This window comes from Pleurodeles waltl, chromosome 9 (genome assembly GCF_031143425.1).
Source record: "Pleurodeles waltl isolate 20211129_DDA chromosome 9, aPleWal1.hap1.20221129, whole genome shotgun sequence".
In the NCBI taxonomy this organism is placed as follows: Eukaryota; Metazoa; Chordata; class Amphibia; order Caudata; family Salamandridae; genus Pleurodeles; species Pleurodeles waltl.
In genome coordinates, this window is record NC_090448.1 from 964,132,295 (window position 1) to 964,159,587 (window position 27,293).

At 43.5% G+C, this 27,293-nt stretch overlaps 1 protein-coding gene across 2 annotated transcripts in view; it reads right to left on the reverse strand.

The window, feature by feature from the left end:
• Window positions 1–27,293, reverse strand: part of TSHR (thyroid stimulating hormone receptor) — a 658,981-nt gene that overhangs the window by 107,788 nt on the left and 523,900 nt on the right. For both annotated transcript variants that reach the window (XM_069208364.1, XM_069208363.1), the window contains 2 exons: window positions 24,733–24,810; window positions 7,410–7,598 (listed from right to left, as the gene is read on the reverse strand). In XM_069208364.1, the coding sequence (XP_069064465.1) occupies window positions 7,410–7,598; window positions 24,733–24,810 (267 nt within the window). The remainder of the gene's footprint in view (window positions 1–7,409; window positions 7,599–24,732; window positions 24,811–27,293) is intronic.

Consider the following 27,293-nt stretch of genomic DNA (forward strand, 5'->3'; position numbering starts at 1 on the left):
AGCCCCTATTACCCCTGCTGCCCTTAGTAAGGAGACTATTGACCAACTGAGAACGATCTCTGTGGGTCAGATAGCCATTGTGAATGCCATCCAGGGATTGGCAAGTCAGCTGCAACAGACTATTGCATTTGTGGAAGGCATTCATGGGCCAGTGGCTGGTCTACAGAGATCTTTTCAGGCTATGGCCTCCACACTGACAGCAGCCAGTCACCCCCCACCTTCCGTCCCCCCTCCACTTCCATCTTCCCAGTCCAAATCCCCCCTTCCCCAACCTACCCAAAGCACACAAACATATCCGCAGACATTCACCTCAACAGACAAACGGAGCACACACAAACACAAGCACCACAAAACACGCCGGCAAACAACATCCATCCACAGACACAGCATCACTCACAACCTCCCCTGACACCCTTACAACCCCCTGCATCACACACATAACATCAAGCATATCTACAGACACCACCACAACAGTCACTGACACAACCACCACATCCATTCTACCTGTAGACACCACCCCAGCAGAGCCACAGACATTCACCACAAGCACCACCACCACATCCACCAGACCTGCAGTCACCACCCTAACAGACACGCACCCACCACAGCATCCCCCAGCACCTCCACCCTCCCTAAGCCCAAGACACATAAACACCCTCACTCACCCACCCAACAGACACCCACCACACACAAGCATACCTCCATAAGCACGCACCTACGACGTCCACACCTACACATCAGACAATCACTCCCTCAACCTCCAAATCCCGACTCCCTTCTGATGACTGTCCCTGTGTTTCCCCAAAACTTTTTTTTATTTGACCTTGATCTTTGCCCTGTCCCCCCATCCCAGACCTGGAAGGACCCCACCCAGTTCCCTGCCTGTCCCTTCCACCTCCAAGGCCTCCCCTGCCCCCCTGCAAGTAGCCACACCTTTCCCCCCCAAAGAAGAAGGCTACCCCTCCTAAGAAGGAACCCACCCCTGCCAGGCCCAAGACCGTACCCCCTCTCTCAAAACCAATCCCTCCCAACCCCGGATAATCCCTGAGGTGCCTGCGTGCCCCCTTGATGCTCTTCCTGTGGAGGTTCCATGGTATTTGGGAGTCAAGTTTATGCACAACACTGCCATTTTTGAATTTCATATGGACTGGCCAATGGCCTTTGGACTTTACCAATTTACCATTTGAATAAACTTAAACAGTTGTTCTTTGGGTATACAATTTTCCTGAAATTTCCTTTTCTAGCTTTATGTTGTTCCCAATTGACTTTGGTTGTGTGCCTCTAGTTGTGTGTGTTTGAGCCTGCTTGCTGCTCCATATGCTGATGTTTGCAGTATGTGAGTTTGTGTGCAGTGCTTTTGTCCACCAAGACAAGGGTATATGTTGTGTGCATAGGTCTGTGTGTGTCAGTGCAATTGTGGTGTCATGGCAATGTGTACTGTTTTGTATGGTACGTATTTCTTTTTATGTTGTCCAATATGGGCATGTATGGTGTTAGACTTGTCTCCTGATATGGGTTATGGCTTCATGTGATGTGTGTCAGCTTGAATTTTGTTTGTGCAAACATGGTGTGCGTTCAATTGTACTGTCTTCTTTTACATTTGCCTATGCATGTGTCCATTTAGGTGTGTGCCCTTGAAGCTAGTTCCTGTGGTGGTATGCCCCATGCAGGGGTTGTATGTGCTTTGTTGACTTGCCCTTCCCCATTGTGCAGATGTGAATTACGTCTTGCTGTAGTATTGTTTGTCCCTGAGATCCATGTGGCGCCATTTCTTGTGAACATATTGTTTGGAGGCCTGTTCAAAGTGTTATATGTCCCTGTGCAGTCTCCTTCCCTGGGTGACCCACATGGCCCCATCCCAATTACGTAGGTATAGTTGACATGTTGTTCTTGGTCTATTTGTGTCTCTGTGTTTTGTGCATACCATTGTGCATCCAGTGTGCTGTGATGTGTGTGGCCATTGCACTATTTGTTTACTGGTGGTGTTGTTTGTGTTGCATGCCACATCGACACATATATGTGTCATATGCAAGAACAATCCCTGGCCAGTGTGGAATGTGATTGTGTGGGTCGTATTTGTATATGTGATGTGGGTGTGTTGTTGTTGATGTGTGTGACAATGTTGTGTAGCCTTCAGTCTCCCTGTGCCTGTGCTGTATGGGTGTGTGTATTTCTTTAGTGTTGCTGTGCTGTGTGAGTGTGCTGCTCAAAGGGTATGTGTCCGTGTTGATGTATGTATGTGAGTGTGTATTGTTTGCGAAGTGTACCTGCTGCCCATGGTGCCCTCCCCTTTGGTGTGTTAGCCCACGCTACGAGCTGTTTTTAAGGTTGGTGATGCAGGTAGGTGTGCACGTATGGTTTTTGACGTCCACGGTGACATTGAATTCATTGTCTATAGATGATCAGCAGCAGCAGCATGACGTGTGTGAAGGGCGTCATGGCGGCACAGGGCGTGTAAGGCTTCCTGCAGGTGAGAGTCTCCCTTTATACCAGAGGTCTTCAAACTGGGGGTGGGTCTACCTAGGGGGAGCCTCAAGTGATCCCAAGGGGGGGTGCCAGACTCTGGCCAAAAAAAGCATTATACAGATAACAGGCCTTTGTTTTAAGCAGAAGCATGTTATTGCATTTTTAAAAAGGTAACAGTACTTAACTGCAATGTTTAAATAGGTCTAGACATATTTAAACAATGATCTTTATAAAATAATTGTGAAGAATTCTGAGGGGGGCCCAATGATTTTTATTTTTCAACTGGGGGCGCTGCATTAAAAAGTTTGGAGACCAGTGCTTTATACTGTCCATTTCCGCCTTCAGATATGTGGTGGTTGGACTGCCACGGTCACATTGGCGGTGTGCAACCTCGTAAGGGGTCTGGCGGAAACACAGACTTTGCTGGCCTGTTTGTGCTTCCTTGTGACCGTGGTGGTCTCTGCTGCCTGGCGGTGCTGGCGGACCGCTGGCAGTCTTCTGTTGGTAAGACAGGCAAATGCATAATACGGTGGTCACATCCGCCAGACTGATGATGGTCGGACTGCCACCCCCACTTGGCAGTCCTGGGACTGCCAAACTCATAATGAAGCCCTAAGAGGCCACTTGCTGCTAATCCCACCAAGGAAAACATATATTTTGCAAAAAAGAGCAACTTTTGGTTATTTTATTCCAAATTTGAATCCAAGTTGGTCTAACCGAAGGACATTGAAATAAATGCAGAATACAACTATCTCCTTTTGCACACGACCAACATTTATCATCACTTGAGAGTGTCATTTTAAAAAGCATACAGTGTCATAAATAATCTGATAAAAAAATAGTGTTTAAGCCTTACTTGAAGTTAGAGAAGAGGAATACTTTTTAGAGCATATTTTATCCCACATTGTAAATTATCCTTGGTTTTATGCCTGTTTTATGAAATAAGTCAAGCTTGCTATACATAAAGGATGTCCTAATATATGTTATAAAATTATGAGTGTGAGATTGAGTTCCTTTCCATTACACATCTCTCAGTGAGGCAATCAGGAACAAATGTTGCACATATTAAATTAATTCATTATATTTGTGAAAAAAAGAAACAAGAATGTTAATTTTTTGCTGCAACTCAGTAGATAAGAGAAATGCGCTCTCAAGGGATGAAATCTTGATGTCTCTATAGATGACTGTTATCTTTTATTACCCTGAGTTCTACTGTTCCTCGATATATGTCTTTGGTTTACTTCCTCTCACCCTCTTGTACAGCTTGTGTGTTTTGCAGTATAGCACTGCCGGGTATCGTAAGGAGGATTATCCATGTCTGTCTGTCAACAGAGCTTTATTCGATCAATGATCATCAAAGCAATACATAACCAATATTATCATAAATAGATTTAAAAGTATAAAATATAAAATACTATTCCATCCCAAAAACTTAATGCCACATGGTAACACCACCTAAAAGAGTAAAATACAAATCAATCCTAAAATCATAATTCTAAGTAAAAAATGATCACCTCTTCTGGCCTTGCTAAACAGAAAGAGCTTTTTCCTCTAATCTTTTACTGATGTAAAAACTCCTTATGCGCCATGCTGATAGTAAATATTTACTAACAGAGATTATTAGCATTTTGGTGGAATCATTTTTTAAAATTCTCAGTGCTAATGCACATTCCCTGATTCCCATTTCTCGACATAGGTCACGGATCCATTTGGTCCTAGGAACCATGTATGCAGGGCAAAAGAACAGAAAGTGCACCACTGTTTCACAATTAGTGCCACACACAGGACAAATATCATTAGTCACATTTGGATCCCATCTACACGCCACGGTCTTCAATGGTAAGGTCCCAAAGCGAAATCTAGCATATAGGCTTTTGCCTAAAATATCAGGTATAATGTCTAGATAAGGTTCGAACCTTGGGTACCATTTGGTGTCAATAAATTAATTGGTTAGACGACCGCATGATTTGTGGGTAATGACGTTGTTCCTTAAATAAGACCAATAGGCACACTTCAGTGCTTTAAGGTGGACTTTCTCGAGTTTGTGAGGGTTCTCCCAGTTGTCTCCTAACCCCAATGTCTTGAACCAAGTGAATACGTGCTTGACCCACGGAATAGAAGCTGAATTAGAGGATGTTAACAGATCTAGAAGTGAAGCTTTATAGATGTCTAGTTCGGGGACAGTCCAGAGCCTGACCCAGTACATCAAGGGTCTTAAGTTTATCAGGTCCGCTATCCGTTTTATACCCAGGTCCAGGAACAAGGGGATCAGTGGGGTACTGGGAGGACAAGCACAGAGGGCCCTAGCAAAACTATTCTCCCCAAGGGTGAGCCTGTTGGTGTTAAAAAAGCCCCATACTTCTGCACCATACACGGCGGCTCTCTGTGCTTTTGCTGCATATATCTTAATAGCCGGGGAGACCGTTTTTGTAGAGGTGCTCCTATAGAAGCGCAAGATGGATGCTGCATTGTGCAGGAGAAGACCAGCACTTTTATTAATCTGTTCTTCCCAACGTAAATTGGGTACAGCTTGTGTGTTTTGCAATATAGCAGTGCCCGGGTATCGTAAGGAGGATTATCCATGTCTGATGTCAAGTCTAAGAGTTTTCAAAGTAAGAGGAGGAAACAAACATTGTTGTTCTATATAAGGAATATTTCCAATAACAGGACCCACCTTCATAAAGTAATGAGTGCCTTTCTGAAAGATAAATGAGATACTATAAGGGTGGAAATCTGAAAGCTGAATTGGGAATGTAATCATTTAAAGGAGGCCACAGAAACTGTGGGAAAAGTTAAAGTAGCTAAAAAAAGTTAACCCTAAATAAAGCAAATTGCATTGAATATAAGAAAAGAACCTACCCATCGACACCACCGACACTGATGCAGCTGCCCGCAACTGTGCCAATACTCTCGCCCCAATCAAGAATCCCTCCAACGGACGCACCAACAGAAAGGCCTTCTGGTTTACCGCCGACTTCCACGAATCTAAGCAAACCTGCCGAATACTCGAAAGAAAGTGGCACCAAGATCACACTCTGTACAACCACTCAGCCTTCAAAAACGGCATCCGCAGACACCACCAACTCATCTGAGCCGCCAAGAGAACCGCCTTCAAAGACCGAATCAGTAACAACCCACACAGCCATAAGGAGCTTTTCAACGTCGTGAAGGAACTCTCCAACCCCAGCTCCAATGCCAAACGACATCCCACCATCCCAAGACCTCTGCGATTCCCCAGCCTCCTACTTCCAACACAAGATTGCAGACATCCATGGCAGCTTCAGCACCCAGACCCCCCCGTCAACCACCTACACCACAGATTCACCTCCAACAAACCTCCTGCTCTCCTGGACCCCCGTCAACGACAACAACACCATCGGAATCATGAACACCATCCACACCGGCTCACCATCTGACCCCTGCCCTCACCAGATCCTCAACAAAGCAAGCTCCGTCATCGCACCCCAACTACGGAAGATCATCAACAGCTGCTTCTAGTTCACCACCTTCCCGGATAGCTGGAAACATGCCAAGATCAACGCCCTCCTCAAAAAACTCAAGGCGGACCCAAAGGACCTCAAGAACTTCCGGCCTATCTCCCTGCACCCCTTCCCGGCAGAAGTCATCGAGAAGGCTGTCAACAGACAACTAACCCACTTCCTCGAGGAGAATGCACCCTGGACGATTCCCAATCCGGATTCCGCAGCGAATTACGGTACCAAAACCACCCTCATTGCCACCACCGACGACATCAGAACCAAACTGGACACCGGCGAAACCGCAGCCCTCATCCTCCTGGACCTCGTGGATGTGTTCCACACCGTCTGCCACCACACCCTTCTGTCTCACTGGCAGAACCCAGAGAGTCCGCCACCCACTTTCCGCTCGGAGGCCACCAAAATCATCTGCAGAGTACCCCAGGGTTCGTACCTCAGCCCGACCCTCTTCAACGTCTACATGGCCCAGCTAGCTAACATCGCCCGATCCCACAACCTCAACATCATCTCATACGCCGACGACACCCAGCTGATCCTCTCCCTCACCAAGGACTCTGCCAAGACCAACCTCCATGAAGGAATGAAGGCCATAGCCGAATGGATGAAGAGCAGCTGCCTCAAACTCAATTCCGACAAGACGGGAGTCCTCATCTTCAGCTCCATCCCCTCCACTTGGGATGACTCCTGGTGGCCTTCCACTCTCGGAGCTGCTTCGACTCCCACCGACCACGCACGCAATCTGGGATGAATCTTGGACTCCTCATTCTCCATGACCCAGCAAGTCAACGCCATCTCCTCCTCCTGCTTTAACACCATTCGCATGCTCCGAAAGATCTACAAATGGATACCCACCAAAACCAGAAGAACAGTCACCCAAGCCCTCATAAGCAGCAAATTGGATTACGACAATGCCCTCTATGCAGAAACAACGGCCAAACTCCAGAAGAGGCTGCAACGCAACCAGAACGCCTCTGCATGCCTCATCATGGACATCCCCCGCCACTGCCACATCACCGACCACCTGAGAAACCTGCACGGGCTCCCAGTCAACAAGAGAATCACCTTCAAACTCCTCACCCACGCTCACAAAGCACTGCACAACACCGGACCAGAATACCTCAACAGACGCCTCTCCTTCTACACCCCGACCCGGCGTCTCCGCTCCGCCGACCTCGCAACCATCCCACTCGTCTGCAGAACTACAACCGACGGTAGGTCATTCTTGCACCTTGCCGCCAAAATGTGGCACACTCTTCCCACCCACCTGCGCAAGACCAAAGACCTCCTTACCTTCAGGACACTTCTCAAGACCTGGCTGTTCGAGCAGGAGCAGCACCTCCCCATCCACCCCTCCCCACACATCAGCGCCTTGAGACCCTCACGGGTGAGTAGTGCGCTTTACAAATTCCTGACTGATTGATTGAAAAGTGATTTGAATTTGCTCACCCCTTCCTTTTCTTCCAGTTCTTGAATGCACAGCAGTGGCTGGAGTATGTTAGATATGCTTCTTCTAATTGCTGTAAGGTCTCGATCGGGGGAAGTTTTTTAAGATTCAGGGTGTTTTTTGCAACCAGTGTTCTCAGGCTTTCCAGCCCTTTGCTGGGCAGTGCAGTGATCCCTGTTTCTGATACATCCCTGCATCAAAGAAGAAAAGCCAAAATATATTCAAAAAGTGTGAATGGGTAAGTCACACTTCACTTGCCCATATCAGGAAAACATAATAACCTTTTTAATTCTAGCACCTAAATTAAATGGGTAAACCAAGGATTGCATGTAACAGATATTGCAATTTGATTTGGTTGTTGTGGTTCTCAAATGTTAAGGTACAATATCAGCTTTTCTGTCACTGTAGTGTTTCTATATTTACACAATGAAAAAAATGAAAAAGAAAACAAAAGTATTAGAACATTCATATCCAAGAAAGAGACATGTACGACTCAAAAGAAAATACCACAAATCAATTTAGAATACATTTTGAGGACCTGTTTGTTAACACAGAGAATCATTTTGATAGGTTTATATTCAGATGAAAAGACCGTACTTTGGATTGAGTGTATGCTACAGGGATTATCTGTGTTACCTGCTGGACACACAGAAAAGTATTTTTAGCATGGGTTAGTCATTCTTCCTTCATAAAATAAGTAACATTGAGCATCTTTGGTTCTCACAAAAATTAAAACTGGAGCAAGCCCATTTGGCTCTCACTCAGATACCACTAAGATTTTCTGATATCCATAATGACAGCTCATTAGCAGGAGCATGTACGAGTGAGATAAATTTGCAGGGAATGTCTGGTAGTAATGCCATGAGGCGGATTCAACTATAATTGCACCGGATGCGTGCTTCTGAACAGTTTTCGGCACCTTCATTTATTAAATTAAGCACTAGGATGGATGTGCTTGTTTGTTCTATTGAGAAGGAAGGGGAGAATAAAATTGACTGTGATAAAGTCATGCATTTCTTCATTAAAAAAACATAAATCCACAGTATAGTTTAAAGCTTATTAAGTCAGAAGGAAAACAAAAACTCAAGGTCGAGACATGCAAGCCTGTGAAGGGCATAGCTAACGGCAAGTGGTGAGAGTCCACTATGCATACCTTAGTACTTTTTAACTAATTTTACTGTTTAGGTATAATTGTTTGGTCATTTCAGTGTGGAAGAAACGTCTAAAAAAGTTAGCAATGAAAAAGATCTAGACGTGAGTTTAAGTATAACATACCTCAGAGTATTTAAGCATAGTTTTATAGGTTCAATAATAATGTTGCAAATAAATTTTCTTGGTAGGTGTTTCGCAGGGTGATTCTTGTCCAGCGCAAATGCAAATCCTTGAACACATACTGGATCTCTCCTGGGATACAATTTTATGCACCATTGCTTCTCACACTTTGGTACCTGGCCACGTAATTCTCTTATTGAAGACCATCAGAAAAGCATAGCTTTGTCCTGACACAGAGGAGCTGCCATTAACACCATGTCACTCATATCAATCCAAAGCTCAAGTACTGTGCCTGGCATGGTGAAATGCCTTCTTCATTTTTTGGCTCAGTATGGCTAGTGCTTGCTAATCTCATGATCAAAGAAAGTGCCAAAAAATTGCATTCCAAACACTGATCGAATGATGGTCGTTTCTTATTGTTGGAACACAGATCCTTGGATGGTGGTTCTGGTCTTTACCTGGTGATTTATACACAACCTAGTTGGATCTCCTGTACCAACTCTTTTAGCAGTGGTACATACACGGTTACCAAAATCACAAAAAGCACTCATTCTGGACCAAGATCTAGCTTTCTGCCAAATTTGGTGTAATTCCGTCCAGCGGTTCAGGCTGTAGCCGTTTCTAAAACCCCTATGGAAAACTGCATAGGGAAAATGCGTTTTGGGATCATCGCTTTTTCTTGGCTCCCTCTTGATGAATCAGCCCAAAACTTTGCGGCAGGGGAGCTGGCTGGGGTCCCTGGAGCCAGATTAGAATCAGGGAGGGGGGACACGTGGCCCCCTCACTTTAAAAAAAAACATGCCCCTGGGAGATGGGGTTCCCAGGATCTTTTAAAGGCTCACGGAGGGGGCAGCGAGGCCCCTTCCCCTTTGAACAAAAAAATCACAGTGTTCTGGCCATTATCTAGGCTAATGGACAGTGTGTTTTCTCTGAAATTGCACATTGGAAATCGATCTGCATTCCTTAATGAAGGTGAATGCATTGTTGATTTAATGGAGCTCAATTTCCTCTGTAGTGGCTGTTCAAGATGAGTGGGCTCTTTCTTGTCGCCTTCTTATCTGAGTGCAGAGTCCACGGTTCTTACTTTTAATTGCTGCTGAGTATGCAAAGGTGCCAAAGTGCCTACATACTCCGCTCGTTTGGCGTCATACCTTCCACGTTAGAAATATGCAACGGCATTCCTGCCATTTTCCAGGCTGATGGACAGTGTCCAGTCTGATGGACAGTGTGTTTTCTCTACAAATTGCACATTGAAAAACAATCTGAAATCCTTGATGGTGGTGAATGCATCATTGATTCAGTGGAGCGCAATCTCTTCTGTACTGACTGTCCAAGATGAGTGGATTCTTTACTGTCTTCGTCTGGTCTGAGGGCAGAATCCATGGTTCTCACTTTTCATTTCTGCTGAGTATGCAAAGTTGCCTTACCACCTAGAAGCTCCACCCACTTGGCCCTGCCCCTTCAACATTGGTAGTAAGCAGCAGTGCTGGCTCTGGGTAGGTTGCCCGCAGGTGGCCAGGCCCTTTTTCCAACTCCTTGCTGTGCACAGCCAAAGGTCATGCGCAGTCTAGGGTTGGATGCCCGTGGGGGGTGTACTGCAAAGCCTAGCCAGGAGTGTGAGGGTTTATGCTAAACACTATCACTGCTGTCTGAGCTTCTACGGAGGTTCATATGATACTGACACTTTCTCCATTTTCTCTTTAGAATTCCCCTTCGTACTTTCTTTTTTAAATTTAGCTAGAACTAGTTTCTATATGGAACACTCAACCTGGATAATTTGCTTTCTCTTTATACTTATAATTTGCATTCTGTACTTTGTAATACCTTGATTTAGATTTTGTGAACATCTTGATATTTTCTTCATATTGATAATGTTGACAAACCTTTGAACAGATTAATGACTGTAACAAACTACTAATCTAGGAAACATAAATCTCTATGGTTGCATACCATTCTCTCTGTTGTTATTATAGACTTGTATTGGTTTATTGAAATTAAAATTGACTTCTGAGTGCTAGCTCTCCCTCAATGCTTCAAGTCAACTACCAGAGGTCCATACAACCAGTGGGGTCCATACGACCTGTGCCGGAGTCTTTTTGATGATTATGCTATGAGATTGAGGTTCAGGGACCCCATCCATCAAATGGTAGCAAACAGAGAATGGCTAGTCACTGAAGTGCAGGGAGACAGAATACTCTCAAAAAACTCTGGAGTCGCCAAAGTCCAGTCCATGCATCAACGTTTGGATGTTCGGAAGATCAGCAGTGATTTGGTGGTTTTTGAAGGAGCTTGCAGTAGCTGAGGAGTGACTATTTTTAGGGCTGTGCAAGACAGTGTTGAGATTGTAGTATGGTGTAGAAATAGTGAGTGAATGGTGCTTGGTGATGTGATGGTTTCAAATTGTTGGAGTGCGTGTACGCACTTGATACTGAACGGTTGAAGTTGTTATTGGACGTTTCGTAGTCCATAACCCTGAGATAGGTAAAGTTTGGGTTGTTAAACTTATCTTCTAGGTTCTGTGGTGTCGGTTCACAAGTTACCAGCGACTGCACAATGGAGATAGGGACAGTAAAAAATTGTTGTGAGTGTACTAATAGTGTTTAGTGTAAGTAGACCCTTGTTTTGCACATGTGAAATTACATTAATCAGGGTGATTTCCTATTGGTTGAGATATCTTGGTGTGTGTGTAAGTTAGAAAGTCTGTTCTGGTTATTTTTGTATGAGTTATTACTTTGAATGTTGTTAGTGGAGCAGACAAAAGATATTTGTAAATTGTGATTGCTTTGCAGTGTGAGAGTTGAACTTATGGCAAATTGTAAAGGAGGGTGAATCGCTGCAAGAAGTGAGGAGTGAGGACTGATTCAGACAGTGTTGCACTGGGATTGGTTGTGACATCACTGGGTGCCGCGCTGAGATAGGTTCATGGAGACAGAGGCTGTGCTGTGTGTGAACGTAAGTGCTGACCTTAATTAAACTATCATCTAGACTAAATTTGATGAAGTATTTGAGTTTTCTCTGTTTTCTAAATTGCTTTGAATGCTCTTTGTTTAACATTAATGTGATCATGACGTTTTTAAGAGACTTAGGAAAATGATGAGAGGTGATGTGCGAATTACTGTCCATGAGGGTGAGGAAGCTCCACTGGAAAGTACGCCAGGTCATGATATGGTGACACATATAGGGATCCACACAGGTGTGTGGCTTCATCAGTGGTACAAGATCACTGAGAATGGGGGTAAATTGAAATTTCTACGGTATGGCACATTCAACATGAAGATTATTGAGAACCTGAGAACAGAATTGCACAAGATGAAAACTCCAAATAGACCAGCACAATATGAAGCTCTTAATACTTGGGAGGATGCTGCACATGATGTAAAGAAGGAGAAATATCAGAATAAATCTAGGAAAGCAGAATGCAGTTATGCTGATGCTAAGTGGGATGCACAGCAACAGAAGTAGTGAATGGAGGTAGTTGAAGGAGTTAGGTTGTACCCTACATTGACAAATGAAGATTCCCAGACAAAGAAAAGGATGGGTGGAGAAGACAGATGATGTTGAAAATTCAAGTAATGATAGTGATTCTAGTGATTACTTTTTAGATGTATTATTGTCTTTTCATCCACCACCTTATAATGTTGCCTCATATGAGGGTTTGAGTGGTGCTGTTGTTAGTGGTAGTGCGGCAGGCACCACAGCCCCTATAGACCTCAATCAGAGCTTGACAGGAAAGATGATTTTGACCAGTGTTCCTGTTACAGTTGGGCCGGCCAGTTCTGTGTATAACCCAAAGTCGTCTGGAGGGACAACCAAATCCTTTTCTGTTCCGACTATGATGACCTCTCTGAATAATGCTCCTATGACCACGATGTTAGGGTCCACAGGGAGGATGCATTTAATCCCAACTGTTACAGGTCTACTAAACAAAATACCTATGTCCTCCATGTTAGGTGTAGTAGAAACGATTCCTACAGAGAAGCCTGCCCCAATACCTTGAAATTCCTCCATATCTATTTAGAATTCAGTAGTATCTAGGATATGGAAGCAAGCTAGTTGGAATGTGGAATGCAGGGATCAGGAGGTTCTAAGGGTGCGGTTGAGAGTGGGAAACCAAGCTGAACAATTGGGAGGCTGAAGTGTTTGTCTATTTTGAACCTCAATAAACCAGTGCAAATGTAATCGGAGTCTCTGCAGATTTCTTCACAAATTCACTGCCATATATCCAGAAAGCCCCAGAAGAAGAATAGTGTTTAATGCCCCAATGTCACAAAATGAGACTAGTTTACAAAGATAGATGATTTGGTTTGATTCTTTAAAGGGTCCTCTGGAAGCAATGGAATTGTACTGCCAAGGGAGAAAGATCTATGTGTAGAGAAAGCGGGACCTGTGGATGTGATCCAGTTAAGGTTAGAGGTGGAAGAGTTGATTTCAGGCAAACTTGATTTTCCACATATAGATATGTATCGAGAAAATGAACTTGTATGTTTGTGTGAAGACATTAAGCGCCATGCTGAACTTGGCACAACAGACTTGCAGACTTAGCTCGTCTATATGACATAGATCTAAATAAGAAATAAGGCCTCATTATGAGTTTGGCAGTGGGACGAGCCGACCTCCAATCTCGATGGGAGGACACTGCTGTCATGCCGGCAGCATCCCCCCTCCCATCATATTACAATTTTCCTGCAAGGAATTGATGTTGCAATGTTGAAGAAATCTAATCCATGTCATTATTGTAACAAGATTGGCCATTGGAAGTGTGAATACCATTTAAATCCCACCAGAGGGAATGAACGTGGTCCAGATGCAGAATGTAGGTTTCCCACAATCACAGAATGCTAACCCTGTGCAGCTAAACAAATGTGCACATGCAGAGAATATAAAATTCTAACATGCCTGAAGTTTCAGCGATGCAAGTTCTCCAAGTCCGAGTGCCCCAACAGAATATGGGTAATTCTTGGTTAAATATGAACTAGGCCCCAACGATGAATCAACACCCTTTCCAAAATTAGAACCTGTTTCATCAGTCCCTAGTTTTGAGTTGATGGAGGGATACTGTTCCAATCCATCAAAAGGACGGTTATGAGGGGGAAGGAAGATTGCATACTTGGTACAGTTTTAGAGGCGCACCAGAGAGGTCCAATCGCAGAAAGTGAGGTGAATGGCCACCCGGTGTCATTTCTGATTGACACAGGTGCTACCCATTCCACTTTCTGAACAGCAAAAGTCCCAAACCTACCCCTCTCTGAAAAGAAAATCCAAGTTGTTTGAGTTGTCAACAAACCGATTATAAAGCTTGTCACAGAAAAGGTTCTGGTCAAGATAGGGTCGTTTGTAGTATGTGTTTCAGTCCCGTTAACCTTCTGGGATACAGATACAGTGAACCCTGAAGTCTGGGACTGTATCCCTTAATGACTACTGAAGACTTACCACCTGATCTCAAATTTACAGCAAACACTGAAGTCTGGGACTTCTCGGGTAAGGATATTGGCCTTATAAAAGGAGTTGAGTCTGTTCAAATAACAATTTTACCTAATGCTGCATGCCCTAAAATGATTCAATACAAGCTAAAGCCTGAAACGATAGCTGGAATCACTCCATTGATAGAGTTGATGATCTGGCAAGGCATTCTTAAAGAAATAATGGAGAACTCACTCCTTATTGGCTTACAGAAACCCAATCTGAACCACCAGATTGTACAGGATCTTCAGAAAATCAATAACATTGTTATTCCTTGTTGTCCTGTGGTATTAATTCCAGCTGTGATTTTATTTCATAAACCTAAGTGGTTCACAGTGGTTGAGCTGTGTCAGGCCTTCTTCTCTACTCCCTTATATGAGGACAGTCAGTTCCTCTTTTCCTTTTTGTTCTCACAATAGAGTTTTGGGCTTATGCTGAGTCCCACAAGGGTGCACAGACAGCCTCTCAATATTTAATTTTATCCACAAGATGAATCTCAAGTCTTTGGTAATACCTGTAATTCAGTCCTTGTCCAGTATACTGATTACCTTATGGTCACGTCAGACATGCGGGAGGCCTGTAGAAAAGACACCAACGCTTTGTTGAACCACTTGGTTCAGAACGGGCACAAAGGGCCTCATTATGACCATGGCGGTCTTCTAAACACCAGGGTTAATGTGGTGGTATTAACGCCAACAGGCTTGCAGTAAATACAGCCACATTGAGATTGGCGGATTGGCTGCAGCTAACCCGCCACATCTCCACTCATACCGCCATGGCAGTATGAGCCACCAGGCCGGAGATGTCTATCTCCAGCCCAGCCACCGACATAGTACCGCCCATGGCATTATGAGCCGGCCTACCACCATGGTTTTCGTGGCATTAGCAACGCCATGAAAACCATGGTGGTAGGCCCTACCGGTGACAGGGAATTCCTTCCTTCCTTCCCTGTCACCGGGAGGCGGCTCCCCCACCCCCTAACACTCACCTCACACTCCCTCCATCCCAACTCATCCCCCACCTACCCGATACACAAACTAACCTCCCCACCCCATCTGATCCATGCACTCATCCCCCAACCCCTCCGATACATTCACAGAACCCCAACCCCTCCGATACATTCACACAACCCCCACCCCCATATACGCACACACCCGCAGACACGCACACAACCGCAAACATGCACACACCACACAACTGACCCCACCCCCACAGCCACACACGCACACATCACCTTCTCTCCCTCTAACCCCACTACAGTCACAGCGCCCTTCACCCCACACCCCCTCCCCGCATACATGCACACAGACACCCACACGCACCACACATACACCCATTCACTTACACTGGCATACACACACTGGCATACATGCATACTTCCAGACATACTCACCCACATTCTTACACACAATCACACTGACATGCAGACACGCATTCACTTCGCCATTCTTACACGCATTCACTCACACGCATACACCACAACACTCACAGACGCATTCACACACACACTCAGACATTCTTGCACACATTCAGTCACACAACCACAACACTCACCACCCTCCTTCCCTGTCGGAAGCCCAACTTACCTTGTCTGGCGAGGAAGTCATCCGGCAGGGAATGGGAAGGGGCACTGCTGCCGCCTGCAGCGCCCCACCAGCAGAACATCGCCAGGCCGTATTTCTGGTCATAATACAGCTGGAGGAGTCCTCTGGTAGGGCGGTGCTGGTGTTAGCAGTGCCAGCTTACCACCATCCACCACCATGAGCACTGCCGGATTTCCACCCTTATTGTGGCAGAAGCCAGGAAGTGCTCATAATATGGCGGACGGATGGTAGCTGCTGTGGCAGTATGTTGGCGTCTGTCACCACGGCGGTAGGCAGTATTTACCGCCAATGTCATAATGAGCCCCAAAGTATCCCTGAGTAAATTACAGTACTGTCAGAAGAAAGTCCAGTATCTGGGACACTACATTGAGAAAGGAGCAAGGAATTTTTACAAGAGACAATCTCTGCTATCCTCAAGATGAATCCTTCAACTACACAGAGAGAAGTCAGGATGCTTTTGGGAGTGGTGGGCTACTGTTGACAGTAGATACCCAATTTTTCCCTGGTGGCCAAACCTTTGTAGATGTGACACAAAAAGATGTGCCCGATCTGCTACCATGGGACAGTGATTGTTTGATTGTGTTCCTCGAGCTGAGAGAATGTTTCTGTAGTACCTTGGCACCGGAAATGCCTCACTATAACAAAGCCTTTACAATTTTCTGCAGTGAGAGAGAGGGTTGTGGTCCCTTAGGGCCGTATTTATGGGCCCCTAGCACCAGAGGAGCATCACTTTTTGTGACGCTAAGCACTGCACCCTATTTACAAGGTGGCGTAACGCTACTTTTTGTGGCTTAAATATGGCCCCTTCCCACGCAGCACTGTATGTGAAAGGGCGTGCAAAGGGTGTTGCTGTGGGCATGACACAGCCACACCCATTGCATTTTGACTCTGCCTCGGATTTATGACATTTCGTAAACCTGAGGCAGCGCCATAATCTATCGCCACCCCCAGGGGTGGCATTAGCAAAGCACAATGAGGAGGAATACTTTTATTCCCCCTAATTTTTAGCTTTTTATGTGCGTGCAGCAAAATGCCAGAAATGATTGTTTATGTGTGGGAAGGTGTCCATTCCTGCATATAAACAATCATTTGAAAATGATGCTTTGGCACATCTGTGTGTGCTGCATTGTGCAGCACACAGAGATGTGCCAAAGCGCCATTAGTGAGTGTTTATGTGCAGGAAGGGACCCCTTCCCGGACATAAACAATCACACCCCTCAACCAGATATCCTTGCACAATGGTGCAAGGATGCATGCGTTGGGGCTGGTAGCTAAATTTAGCACCAGCGCAGGGGTAAACGCTGGGGTGCACCGTATTCACTTAAATACAGAGAATCCCTGCATTTCTAAAGTGACGCAGCGCAGCCAATTTTGGCACAGCACTGCGCAGCACTGCGATGCACCACTTTTCCTTAAATCTGACCCTTAGTGCTTGCACAAATGCACAGAAATGCTCGAAGACCTGTGGCTTCTTTTTCTTCTACTCTTAACCATGTAGGCACTGGACAGCCTGGCTGCCTGAAAGTGGTGGCAGCAGTAGGTGTCAGCACTGAACGATGTAAAAGCATAGTTATGGGGTATCCTCATACAGTGATGGTTGCCCACTCTGTCTAAATATTGTTGACACACACCACGACTCAGCACTTGACTAATAGCCAACTCACAAAATATGAACAAATAATTCTGACAGCAGAAAGCATCACCTTGAAACAATGTTCTTCTCCTAACCCACCTACATTGTTACCATTGCCTGAAAATGAGCTTGAAGATGATGAAGTTGAACACGGCTGTCTAGATGTCACAGAGTTATGCACCAAGATGAGAACTGATATCAGAGACAACCCCCTGGCAGAGTCCAACTATATATTGTTTGTGGTTGGCTCTTACCAAAGGAATGATGGAAGGGGGGGAATTTGAGAGCTGCCTATGCAGTTTGTACAGTGGAGGAAGTAGTGGCCAAACTAGTCGCACATACTAGAGCTTGCTATGTTTTAGATCAAATGAGGGTGTCTATTTTTACAGCTAGTCAGGACGGCTTTGGTATGGTCCATGACTTTGAGCATTTATGGTCACTGAGGGGATTTATGTCATCTTCAGGATCTCCAAAAACAAAACAGAGACTTTGGGCCTCATTAGGATTTTGGCGGATGGTTTGCAACTTACGACGGGGAGGTTGCTGCCACTTTGGTTACCTCCCCGCCGGACTCATTAAGAGTTTCCCACTGGGCTGGAAGGCAGAAACCGAGGTTTCACCCTGCTAGCTTAGCAGAAAACAAGTGGCAGCATTGTCTCTGGCTCGTAATCGAGCCAGAGGCAATGCTGCTGCTGCAGGATGCACCAGCACCTTCGCAATGTTCACTGTTTGCGCAGCAGACAGTGAACATTGCGACGGTGCTGGGCAGGGAGACCCCTGCAGTGCCCATGCCAAGTGCATGTGCAGTGCAGGGTCCCCCCTGTGGCCCCCTGCACCTGTTCTCCACCAGCCTTTTCAAGGCGGTGAAACCACCTTGAAAAGGCTGGCAGAGAACGAGGCCATAATCCGCATGGCAGCGCTGCATGCAGCGCTGCCCTGGTGGATTAAGATCAATGCCAGGCTGATGGGATCATGGATCCTGGCAGTGCTGGCAGAACCCTGGCAGTCTGACCACCAGGGTCTTTATGTGGTGGTCAAACCGCCACAGCAGCATCAGTCCTGTCTGCCACCGCTGACCGCCAGCCTCGTAATGAGGCCCTATGTCATGAGATTACTGTAAGCTTTTCAAATGCCTAAAAAGGCTATGTGGCAGTTGACAACTGTTATGCTGATGAGGTTGCATAGTAAAGCACTCACAGGTCCTGAACCTTCAATGGAGAATATGTAAATGAATCTGAAAATGAGAAAAACTTAAATATTTTGCTGTCAGTAGCTGAAACTTGGGAAGAAGTTAAGAGATTACAAGAGGAGGTACCAAAGGCAGAACAACAGGGTAGGATTAGAGCTGATTGTGTAAAGAATGAAGATGATATTTGGATGTCTGCAGATGGAAGACCAGTGTTACCTGACAGTCTATCGTCCCGATGGCTAGACATTTCCATGGTCCTGCAGATATAGGAAGAGATGCAATGGTGAGACTGTTCAGACAGAATTGGCTTAGTCCCTGACTTAGGTTGATGGCTGAGTTTGTGCTGTGTATCTAGAAGGAGAACTCTAGTGACAGTGTGACAATGAGACACATATGCACGTCATGAGGTCCCTTGAAGAGACTGCAGATGGATTTTATCATAATGCCTGTGTGTAACAGGTTGAGATATGTCTTGGTTATTGTTTGCAATCTCTCTTGGTGGGTGGAGGCCTACCCCACCTGGAGGAATGCCAGTCTTACTGTTGCAAAGTTGTTGCTGAGAAGGTTTCTGACTTCTCTACAATCAGACTTAGGAACCCATTTTAAAAATGTAGTCCTGTTGTGTGCAGTGTTGCAAGTGGAACAGAGACTACATTACAGTTACTGACCAGCAGCTTCTGGAATGGTTGAGCAAGATAATGGGATGCTGAAGGTGAGGCTGGTGAAAAGTGTGTGTGTCTACTTCTTTGAAATGGACAGATGTTTTGCCTTTGGTGCTAATAAGCTTCACAGTACACCTGACAGGAGAATAGGACTGTTACCTTATGAGATAATCATGGGGAGGGATATGAGACTGCCTGCTGTGTCTGCTAATGTACCTGTGAATATAACAGATGATATGATTCTTGATTACTGCAAAGGGCTGGCTGATGTGGTATGTTTTGTGCCTCCCCAGGTCAACGCTGCCACTGCTCTCCTGCATCAGGAACAGTGATATGACCTCAGTCAAGGGGACTGGGTCTTGGTGAAGAAACATGTTCAGAAGACTTGTCTGGAACCATGCTGGGAAGGCCCTTTCCAAGTCATACTTGTAGCGAATACAGCAGTGAAATGCAGATGCCCTCCTAACTGGGTGCATGTCTCTCACACCCAGAGAATGGAATGTCCTCTTGATGAAATAACTGTGCCCATCACTGAAACTCCCCCTAGTAACTTTTGAGGATTCCAAAGTACCAGAGGGGGATGAAGAGAGTGAGCCAGAACACAGAGGTCAGCTAACAGTCCCAAGTTCTGAAGGGACACAAGATTGAATTGACTCAAGACCTGGGATAGCTGAGGGAGAAGTTGGGGCTGATGAAGAAAACTGGCAACTGGCGCAGGTGGAGACTTATTCTGGCAAAGGACCGAGTGGTCTGAACAACAGGGAGCGAGACAGAGGGGATTGGCCGAAACAGCGATGGAAAGTGTGGCCAAGCCTTCCAGTAGAACATATACCCCAGACTGTTGCCAAAGAAGCGTCAATGAAGACAAACAGCCAGCATTAAGGAGATCGAAGAGAGCTTGAGTGCCTTACAGGAGGTATAAGTTCCTGAGTGAACTTACTACACAGATAGTGACTTTGTTCAAGGTCTTTACTCTTGGGAGACAACAGTGCAATAGTGCTAACAGAGCCTCTGTGAACTTAAACTCTGCCTGACGATTTGCTAATATGGATTTTGTTGATCAGTGGATCTGAAATACAAACTGTGTTTGCTAACATTTGAATCTGAATTGAACTGATGTTTCCTTTGAAATTTGATTTATGAACTAAAAGGAGTCCCTGGGGCCAAGGTTGAGAAGGAAGAGTAGGGTTGTCATTTAAGGAGAGACAATTTAATTTATTCTCAATTTCAGTTTTGACTTTTGCACAGGTAGAAATGTTGCAGACGATAAACCTGCGTGCTGCTATTTTCTACCCAACGGTCTGATTGTAGTGAAGTCATGTGTACCCATACCTTAATAGGTTGCTAAAAGCAGGGATATTAACTGTTGCCACTATAGTGCTAACTGCTTTGCTTACAGGACTTCAGTTTCCAAAGCCTGACATTCTCATTAGGTCCAACCCTTTAACCAGCTGAACATTATAGGAGTATTGCAGAATTATGATTTCAAATCACTGCATAAGGAAGATTCTTAAAAAGATTTTATGCGTACATTGACACCATGGTTGCACTCAATTGCTTGCCTCAGTAGCTGAGGACATGACATATCACCATATCCCTCTCACGCATGGCATTTCTTTTAGCATTTTGCTTAGTCTTCGGTATAAATGGAGTCGCTTTCAGTAGTATTTTTCAAATTATGATCTGGTTTTCTCAGAGGTGCCCATGTATACAAATTTGGACCCCTATGCTAATGCAAAACAGATGGACACTGTTTGAAGCTTCTTTAGGTCTACAACTGAGCTCAATACTGCTTAGGCTCACAGATTAAATGTATTCAACTCTCTGAATGAGATAGAGAATACATTTATTGATGAGTTAGAAGACAGGAGGAGGGTGATTGAGAAAAGAGTAGAAGTTGGTTAGAATAGATTTGTGGGCATCGGAGGAGATCAGAAACTGAATGGGGTCCAACCTTCTTTGTCTTTGGATTGGCAACATCAGGGAAAGTTATGCGTGTATAGAAGCTGGAATATGGTGTATCTTGAATTTAGGGGGGAAGCAAGTGTGAACACACCTTTGAATTAGGGGGAAACACAGACCCAATTATAAGACGAAAGGATCCTGTCATTCCTGGAGTCTATTATGTTTGTGTTTAAAAATGCATTTTTTATCTTACCTAGAAGCTGGTCTGCTACTTGTTACTTCGCTGTAGTTTTCCCAAAGATTTATCATGTAGAAAAGTTAGACACTCCTGCAGGAAATTCACCTGCTAAGATACAGGGTAGTAGTAGTGCAGCAGAAGAAGTAGGGCATATTTTCGGAGCAATGATTCCATCTGTTGGAGTTGTTTCAAATGTTTTGAAGATTAGAACGCTTTCTACAATAGTGTATAAGCTAGCAACTAAACATCTGAACCATTTTACCTATTGATACTGAAATGATTATTAGGTCTAAGGTGTAGCAGAATTGCGTTGCAATGTTGTACTTAAATTCTCAGCAAGAGGAAAGAGTAACAGTATTTGTGAGGAACATCTCTGATTTAAAGCAAGATTTGAAGGAGTTGGCAGATAGCTACCAGTGCCTGTGAGGCAAGTGGGAAAGGATTTTATGCTGTAGGTAGTTGGATTAGCAATATAGGGGGGGTTAGGCATTATATTGAGGCCTATCATAATCATTGTTGTTTGTAAGATTTGTTTATTTGCTATTTTTAAAGGATTCAAGTACATTAGATTGAGAAAAAAGTGATGTGTCAGAACAATGAGGAGGAAGATAGATGATGTACAGTCAAAGGAGTGTCAGTGTAGGCTCTCTTATGCAATATAAGAGTTGGAGAACTCTAGAAGAAAGATGCTGAAGTCAACACATTTTTAGGGTGGTCTCAATGGAAAGTGTGTGAACCTGAATTACAACACATTGAGGACTGTTACATTACATTTTACCCACTGAAAAATATGTGACTTATTGAGAGTCTGAAGACAAGTTTCTTCTTTCCGTTCTTCTGCTTCTGCCTTTCTCTTCAAGCTCTGAAGAAGCAGATGTTGTGCCATGAAACACATATTGACTGTATGTGTTTACTTAGTTTCTAATCACAGCTGTGACTGTATCTATTTATTGGGAATAAGGTCATGAAACTTTTTTTTCTCCATTTTAGAAAAAATATTTTGTTTCTGCATTGCAGTCAGAAGTGTGTAATATCTATGTAAATTAAATCATTTGTTCTGATAGCATAATATAATCTTTGGAAAGGAAGAATATATTTGGGATACTTTTTTATAATAAAGCAGTCATGTACAAAAAGTAAAATTGTTCAAATTATTAGACTTGGTGAGCAAATTATAGTTTCCCCACAACATCATATATTTGTATTCATATAACTTTTCAATCAGTTGGGTTACTGACATTGCAGATAGAAGCCTGAGCACAGGGCCATCTAACATCTGTAACCCAGATTATTAGATATATTTATATACATATGTGTGTGTATGTGTATACGTATATAACCGTACATACACATATACAGTTATTTACATAAATTGTAAAGGTTAGGACACTTGAATCTAACTTACCAGTGAAGTAAAATGATGAAAATATACCTGTGATGTAAAACCTACTGATTTAACTCCTGCAATGTGATGACTCCCGATGTAGTGCCTGCAAAGTATAGGTAACACACCCTATATTCTGACATATAATCAATTGGGAGGTAGAGTGATTTAAAAAATGAAGGGCATCAAAAATAAAGGACCTAAATGGATTAAACCAGGCTGCGTTCTTAACACTTCTATCTTTAACTTTTTTGGCTCATGTTTAAATAACCTTAGCTAAGTCCTTTGCCCTTAGTTTTTTGAACATAGTATAGGTAACACACCCTATATTCTGACATATAATCAATTGGGAGGTAGAGTGATTTAAAAAATGAAGGGCATCAAACATAAAGGACCTAAATGGATTAAACCAGGCTGCGTTCTTAACACTTCTATCTTTAACTTTTTTGGCTCATGTTTGAATGACCTTAGCTAAGTCCTTTGCCCTTAGTTTTTTGAACATAGTAACATCCATACAAACACCGATGACCCTGTGATAATACATAAAACAAAAGTAGAACCTCACAGATACATAATGCATTTGCAAGCTATTGCAATGTATACTTCACGATAATTAATACCTCTAAAACAAAGTTAATGGTATTTAGACATAAACACAATCTGTACAGTTTAGTGACTGTTGGGTGTGTGTGGGTATGATAAACTCTAACCAATATTTTGGAGTTTTTTACCAGATCACTGAGTTGGGACCAACAATAGAAGGTGTTGTTTCATGGGGCAAAGTTGCTTTTTCTGGCCTACATCAGTTTGATAGGACCTAAAGGGGGCTGTGATGAATTGTGCCACTATTAAAAATGTACAAGGGATCTTGGTTTGTGCTTCATATTGGTACAGAGACTCTTTCGCCTAAATTCTTATCTGAATTATGACCAAAAGCAACTTAAACACTCCTTGGCAGAATTAACACTTAGCAAACTGTTGCCAGAAAAGACTAAAACATTTCTAAACCTTTGAAGAAAATACAATGAATCATAGCAAAATAAAACCAATCAATGCATGGGCTGAAGACCCATCTGATTCTGATCTAATGTTTGACATACCAAAACTACCTTTGGAGTTTATAATTGATATTAAGAAACAGGTGTGGATGACCAATGTTGCAATATCTCTAGAATGAGTTTTGACAAAAGTAAAAACAAAAGAGAGTTAAGATAAATATTAAAGCTTCGATGCTGGAATATGCCATGATCCATGAGTGTTAAATATACTCTGGAACTCATGTCATTTATGTTTTCTTTGTATTCGCAAGTGCCAAGGCTCCATTTATGAATTATAACATAAAAATGCTCTAGAGCCCTATAAGCAGTACGTTTGAGCTGATTATAAGATTCTATTGTTTAGATTCTTCTTACGTCTTTGCATGTTTTTTAAATTTGTAAATCTCTTTAATATTTCATTTCATTGTATGTTTCCTTTAATGTTTTTTGCATAATTGTGTGTAATCATTTTTTGTAGACCACGTACTGGCCTCAATAAATGTGGTTATTACTTAGAAATAAATATATTATCTCCTATGTAGCTATGACTCCAAGATCGCTATGTTCCAGAACACCTTGTGAGACCAGTTTGTTACAATTAGTTGAAAGAATCTTTGGAAAAAAGTTCTGGTGTTGGTAGAATGATCTTGTCAATGTGCTTGGAGTACCAACTCTTTGGGATGAACCTGCATATATGTAGAGGTTAAAGGTATGTAACACTAATAGAACATTCCACCGACAGAGGGTAGAATTTCCTAAAAAAAACGGGTAAAAAACAAAAGGCAAACATTGGAATCTTGACGCAGAATGTCTATGGGAACCATTTTGGACCGAGCCATGCCACTGTCTTCAAAGGAACTCTCAACATTCCAATGTTCTAAAGTAACTTCAAATCTATTTAAAACAACATTTACAATATTAATGTTCTCCTCCATACTCACAGGTGTGTCGGGCCGCTGTGTACTCCAACAAACACATCTTCATCAATAACTTTGAGGTGTTTGTTTTTGTGCAGATACCTACAGAAAAACATAACAATAGTTATTTATTATTCCATGTCAAGTTTGCATGTGCATTCAATCAGATGTAAAGTTGTCTTCATCAACTACCAGTCAAACACAGGGCTTTCCTCAATATCCACCACTCAGCCTGAGGGTTCACCTACCAATAACACACAAGGCTGTTTCTGACCATAAGTAGGTCTTTGTCTTTCCTTTCTTTTCAAATCTTTATTTGGTCTCGTATTCGACCATAAAAAAACAGAAATAAACCACGCAGCAAGAGCGTAAGACGGTTAATAACAAAACATCAATACAAAAGCCCAACCCTCGTTAAAAATCATAAAGTATATTTTTCCTACACTTCAACGCCCAAATAATTATATTCAGAACAGCAAAGCATTCGGTGGGTGACTCTAAACGTTGTAAAATCAATAACCTTTTAAATGCATCGTAATAAATTTACCTTTAAAAATTGGACTTAAAAACTGCTTTTTGAAGACAGAATACAACCTACAAAACAACTTAAAGGGACAGATTTATGGAAAGTGGCGCTGCGCCCCTTAGCACCCCCCCCCTTTGGCCACCATGTGTGCTCTGTACTTAAAATGCGGCGCACCATGGCGCAGGGTAGGGGGAAATAGCGTCATTTCTCATGACGCTATTGATGTACTCTGCAGGAGTAGAGCCAAAAAGTACATAGGGCCTCATTCTAAAGAATGGAAGCCCCCTTTTAACACCCGCTCTTGAGCAGGTGTTAAAAGTGCTGTAAAAAATGGCGCAAGGAAACCTCATAGATTTCCTTACGCCATTTTTCCAGCTCCCCTAACGGGGGAACGCCCCCTTTGCAAACATTATGCCTGGCGCAGGCATAATGTAACACAAAGGGTTCCAGAGTGGCGCAATGCATACATTGCACCACTCTGTAAATACGGCGCGGGGACTTCGCCCTCATTGGGCCACATTAACGTAAAAAATAATGACGTTTATGTGGCGCAAGGTGATGCTAGGGCATTATAAATATGCCCCTAAGTAGGGTTCCGTACCATTATATGTGGAAATTGGCATATACAGCTGCACTGAATCCATATCAACGACTTTTGCTAGTCTCAGCTTCTCTCGGTGGCTGTAACACAATTTCTTCACTTGGGCCTTAACACCTTGGCGGACCTTCTCCTGAGTCTCAAAAAAGCAACTCAGGTTTAAGTCTTGAAGAGTGCTTTTTAAATAAGAAATCCAGGGGATAGTTAAAGAACTACTTAAATTAAGACAATCCTCCAGGTTTCTCGGGTAAAAACCAGCTCAGAGGAAGACCAGACTTTAACCTACTAGAAAATAGGTGCCAAGCCAACAAGATCTTCTAAAAATCCTAACCACCACTTTGTAATGAGAAATAGAACTCAATATGGATTTAGGGAGTCCTAAAAGTCTGCACAAGAACTTGTTCTCTACTACCTGGAGGGGCTTTGGGGGCAAATATTCCCACACACCCGTCCCATGTGTGCTCACAGAGACATCTACTTTTATATAACTTAATTAATTTTCTTGGAGGTTTTTGACCCAAGTTCCTCACTAACCGAAACAGTGATTCACACCCCATCCTCTATCATGTGGGACCTCTGTAGAATTTAATGGTTCCAGGACAGATTTGCTTCAAATAAAATGCCCAAGTAGCTAAAGTGCTTAATTGTAGTGACTTGCATATCACCCATGAAAAACCTTTTGGATCGCGTATTCTTAGAGCCACATATTAAAATGTATGATTTATTGTTGTTAATGTTAAGCTTCCACCCCTGCATAAAACTGAGAAACCCATCTAAAAGTGGCTGCAAACTGCTAGCCTTGGACGCTAAAAGGATAGCATCATCCATGTACAGCAGAACGGGGACTGGCTGTGTGCCAATTTTAGGCATGTCAAAGGGTACAAGAGCCTAAAAATCAATCTAAAGCATTAATATAAAATAAAAATAAAAAAGGGGCCAGAATACAGCCTGGAGCGTCAAGTCCCCCATCTGAGAATACCAAACTCTTATGTGATTATCTTGGTTTTTTTAGAACATCTACTGCATGCGATCAGCGCCCACTAGACCCACGGTTTCCCAGAGCTTTTCCCTGTCCACTAATTCAAAAGCACAGGAGAGGTCCATAAAATCCATTTTTATGGCCCCTCTCCTGGCTTGGACATATTTACCAAAAGTCAGGGCTAGGTTTAATGCTTGCGCCATATTGCCTGACCCGAGGGAAAGCCAAATTGCATATCTGTAAAAACAGGTTTTCCTCTGCCCAGGTTTCCAGTTTCCCCACGATAACCCTGACGAAGATTTTCAATGAAGAATCAAGCAAGGAGATGGAGCGATAATTACAGGGGGGGGGTTTGCTACCTTTTTTATAAATAGGAACATTAACAGTAACTGACTGTTTCATGACTCCAGGGGCCCTTCAATCATCAAGGACCTAAACACATTGGTCAGCAATGGAGTCCAAAGGTCGGGGTAATAACTGAA